Genomic DNA, 5,000 nt, shown 5'->3' with positions numbered 1-5,000 from the left:
GGTATTTTAATCTAATATCTAATATCACGTTCCTCTCTGGAGCTAAGAGAATGTTATTTCCGCATAGACACATCCAATGGTTTTAATCTGGGGAGTGAGTGATTGAAGAGTATCTGTCGGACTGTAGGAAGATGGATGGGAAAGGAAGTGGAAGCACAGAGTGGTGTGTGTGTGTCTGTTTGCGCTTGTGTGTGTGCGTGCGTGTGTGTGTGTGTGTGTGTTTATTACTTACAGTATTGCTACGCTGAGGGCTGTCACCACAGTCTTTTATGGTTGAAAAGGGATTCGTAGAGTTTGGCTCACGATTAGGAAAGGATTCTGGGGTGGGGTTAGGATTGGAGTTATGCCTGATTTATTTTTACTTGCTTGCCTGTGTTGCACACCGCAAATAGCAATTTACAAGCTCACAGCGCATTGCAAACAGAGCTCCTATTTTAGGTGCTGCTGAGTTTAACTCTGGCTTTTGGATTAGCGTTCGCACCAGTGCAAAGTGAGCGGTGCGACTTGATATCAAAGACAACACGTGTACTGTACATACCTCTTTGTATGTGCCGTTCTGCCCATGACGTCAGCTGTGGCGATGTCAGTCTCTGCGTACCTCTATGACGTTAGACTCATGTGACGTTAGTCTCATACATAGGGAAGAAGGGACACGTATTGGGTGTAATTGGGTGGAAAGGGGTTTATGAAGGATGAATGTAATGTTATGTCAAAGAAAAAATCGGTCCTTAATGTTGATTTCCTCACTCCTCAGAAGTATAGTAATCAACGTGTGTGTGTTTGTGTGTGTGTGTGTGTGTGTGTGTGTGTGTGTGTGTGTGCGCGTGTGTGTGTGTGTGTGTGTGTGTGTGTGTGTGTGTGTGTGTGTGTGTGTGTGAGAGTGTGTCTTTCCCTCTGATTTGATTAAATTAAGCTACGTTTCTGTGACATAGACAGATTCAAAGGAATAGCCGATGAATGTACAGATACTGTAGCAAAAGCCAGATGAAACGTGAAAGTGAGTGAAAACAGAAGTCATTTGAGTATTGCCGATCAAAATGAAACTCAATTTGAAAGTCCTGCTATTGCATACTTTTTTTTCTCTCATCTCTCCCTTTTCATTTTGTCAGTGGAATGAGATTGTATGCCTTGTATCCTTTGGCAAACCTTTTATAGTAAGTGTGGTGAATTGCACTTAATTAGCCTAACTACCTGATAGCAATGAACTATTATGGGTTTGCCCTTTTTCTTTCACTCTCTCAGTGTCTAGACTGATTTCCATCCTTATTTTTACCCATTAGGCTTATTAAAACACCTTGAATATGATATGGTATCGTTAATATTCTACACAGCATATATTTCCTAAAGCAAGTTAAATGTTTTCTTCTCCACAAATAAATGTTTATGGGTACCTGGTACTTGGATTTTGGATGGATATGGATGGATGTGAGGACAAACAAAGATTGTCGCATGACTTTGGATGATGCATACCTAAACAGTTGGCACTACTAGGACGTACGTGTCATATATTAAAAAATCACACCTAAGTGTGAAGTGAGCGGTGCTGTTAAATTTCATTATAAGTGGCCCGCAAAGCTTGGCCAATGTGACCCTGGACTTAAGGTGGTTGCACACTGCTGCGTTTTTCGTTGCGAAATGCGTTTTTCAGGACAAGGAGAGAGAGGGAGATAGAGAGAGCAAGGGACTGAGTGGTGCGCGAAACGGGCGGCAGTGTGCAAACGTGACTGACACAACGTGAGGTTGATTTTTTCATTTGCGTGCTCCGAAATTCACTCCGATATTCGGCCCGAAAAACGCAGCAGTGTGCAACCAGCTTTAGAACGAACTTTGAGCACTTTGTGTCAAGATGTAGACCAAGATGTAGGTCAAATGTTTGTACAAAACACAATATAGCCTATGACCGCCTCTTCTGGGGGAATTTATAACAAGGCCTGTAACCAGAGGGGATTGTGACTTGGGATAGTTCTTCGTCTATTGGAGCTGGCGATAAGGCGATAGCTGAATTTGTGGGCGGAGGGAGGACGTTGAAAACAATGAGTGCAGTGTAATTAAGGGAGCTATAGTCAACTTTTTCTTGAAAAAAGGGCGCTAAAATAAAATTAATGTTTCGAAAATATTTTATAAAAAAACAAAGATTAAGCTTCATACATGTGTTTCTATTCAAAAACAAGACCAGGTCAACCTGGTTGTGGTTGCATATACAAGTACTATGCAGAACGACCCATTTCAAGTTTTTAATGTACAACAATATTTAGAAAATAGGTCTACAAGCTGACAGTCCTCGTCCCTTATATTCCCATAGGTTATATGGAGATCTCAGTGTTTGTCAGTCCTTGTTCATTTATGCCCATATATGGACATCTCTATATCTACTGTAACAGTCCTTGTCCCTTTATGCCCATATATGGAGATCTCTTAACTGTAAGTCCTTGTCCCTTTTATGCCCATATATGGATATTCCTGATGTCATCAGTATATGAACATATATGGGCTTTCTGATATGCCCATATATGGAGATCTCTTAACTGTAAGCCCTTGTCCCTTTTATGCCCATATATGGATATCCCTGATGTCATCCGTATATGCCCATATATGGGCTTTCTAATATGCCCATATATGGAGATCTCTGTATCTCCATATATGGGTATAAAAGGATACTTCAGGTCTGACATCAGGTTTGTTTATATTGGGTTGCTAGGTTTGACATCACAAACTCTATGGGCCATCTGACCTAGAAATCTATATTTGGGCATAGATGACTCATCGTGACCTCATCACACGTCGACCGCACGTGTGACGTGCGGTCGACCGCACGTGTGACCGACGGACGGCCGGTGGAGGTTTTCATACTAAACTGCGACCTTACGGTCGCAATAAAAGAATAGAAGAGGGATATAAACAAAGTCAGTCTGACAATGGCCAAAATGATTATTTTTATATTATTTTACACTTTTTGTGGTCATTTTTGAATAGAAACATATATATGAAGCTACATCTTTTATTATAAAATAGTTTAGAAACATTATTTTTAATTTAGTTTTTCAAGAAAAAGTTGACTATAGGTCCTTTAAAGGAGTCGTTCAGACCAAAACACATATAGGGTTAAATCTGCCTTTTATCATACCCCTTCATACCAGCTTTAGTCGATTTTTTTCATAGCTGCCCCTGTTGCTAGATTTTGCGGGCCCTCTCATAACTAACAGAGGAGATAGTCCTTAGTCTACTCTGTTAATTATGAGAGGGCCCGCGAAATCTAGGAACAGGGGCAGCTGAAATCTAGCAACAGGGGCAGCTATGAAAAAAATCGACTAAAGTAGCTATGAAGGGGTATGATAAAAGGCAGATTTAACCCTACTGTATATACAGGTGTTTTGGTCTGAACGACTCCTTTAAGTGAACCTGTGAAGTCTTTGCTCCAGACGTCCAGTATGACTCACTCCACTTCCTTCCTCCTTTTCACTTTAGGTTTCTTTGCCGGCCTGAGGTATGGGTTGTCTATCATGTTCTCATCACTGGCCTTGGCGGTGGGAACAGCACTCGTTAAGGGAGGCACGGAATTCTCCTTGTTGGCTCCTAGTTCATCACTAACGTTGTTTCCTGCTGTGTTCTCGCTGTCCATCTGGCCATCCTGCTCAAAATCCGTCTCCTCCAAAGGCAGGAGAGCGGTCAGATATGGAATGGCGGTTGGTCGCGCTGCAATCAACGGGAAGGCAGTGATGTCGTCTTTAAAGAGGCTCTGTGTTTCTCCGGTTTTGGCCATGAAGCGTGCGAGTGCACGTTCTACATCTCTCCTCAGAGAGGCTGCCTTCTCTCTCGCCACTTTATAATCTAAGACGGGCTCTCTGAATGTGTGGGTTCTGATGTAGGTGTGGGGATCAGGGAACTCTGGGAAGTGGTCGGGGATGTAAGGAGGATGTGTGCGTTTCTGTCCAACCGCCAAAGATTTGGGCGTCACAGGCGGGTCCATCGCCGGAGGGGCAGATATGACCGCCCTCTGAGATCTCTTTGCGTACGCGGACAGAGTGTCAATATTGAAACCCATTTCAATGAGTGAGACGACTGCATCCGAGAGGTTGGGCTCACTTCTGGCTGTATGTTCACAGTAAGCCTTGGCACAGCGGCCTATTTCAGAGATGTAGCTTTGCATCATCTCGGTCAGGGATTCCACCGCAGCCGTCTCTGCACTCTCAAACCCACATTCTTTCAGCAGGGCACTAACCACAACCTGCAGAGTCCTGCGCCTGGCCAGTCGATAATTATCTGCCGGGTCGACAGCATCTTTAGTGCTACTTGAACACCATCCTGTGTTAAGTGAACTATTGGACTCCGCCACAGGATCCAACTTTGATAACTGCATAGTATGGACTGCGTGAACTAGTGCAGTGCCCGTCATCAGAGTATTATGGAGGTCAAATATTATGATGTCAGTATTGAACTATGATGTCAGTGAACTATGATGTCAGTGATCTCCATATTTGGGCATTAACCGTGAACAGACACACATCACCTGTAGACAGAGTACTTGCGGGCCACTCTATGATATCAATCATCAAGTGTGAAACTCGACTAATCACTGTGGTGGATACAGTAGACATAGGATAATTAGTGTGGTTGCTATAGGCAACAAACTATTGTTCTAGGTCAGAGAACACTTTGCCAGCTAAAGCTAAACTGTTTCTGAGCGGTGCTAACCGCTCCTACCTCTGGCTTTACGTGTACAGTATGTCCCTACAGTATGTCCGTAGTATGAGACTAACGTCATACAAGACTAACGTCCTAGAAAGTACACAGAAACCGACCACACCACAGTTTATGTCACTGACAGAACTGCCCATACAAGGAGTTATGCACATGTGTTGTGTTTGATATCAAGCGAAGTGAGCAACGCTCTTGTGTTCTGTTATATGTTCTCTTATCTTTATGTGGCACACTGAAATGTATTTCCAACAGGTTTAGTAAAACTGTATATAATTGTGAAGTCAACTCATGGGCCGTAGTTT

At 43.0% G+C, this 5,000-nt stretch overlaps 1 protein-coding gene across 1 annotated transcript; it reads right to left on the bottom strand.

Moving 5' to 3' along the window:
• Positions 1 to 3,433: 3,433 nt before the first annotated feature.
• On the bottom strand, positions 3,434 to 4,357 carry LOC308292937 (transcription initiation factor TFIID subunit 8-like; the record flags this gene model as incomplete). The annotated part of the gene is made up of 1 exon (XM_080735362.1): positions 3,434 to 4,357. The coding sequence occupies one exon, from the start codon at positions 4,355 to 4,357 to the stop codon at positions 3,434 to 3,436; it is 924 nt and encodes a 307-aa protein (XP_080591488.1).
• Between the last annotated feature and the right edge of the window lie 643 nt (positions 4,358 to 5,000).

This window comes from Nannobrachium achirus (genome assembly GCF_963921795.1).
Source record: "Nannobrachium achirus genome assembly, chromosome: 10".
Lineage (NCBI taxonomy): Eukaryota > Metazoa > Chordata > Actinopteri > Myctophiformes > Myctophidae > Nannobrachium > Nannobrachium achirus.
The sequence above is the reverse complement of the archived record's forward strand: the minus strand, read 5'-3'. Positions and strand labels throughout refer to the sequence as shown.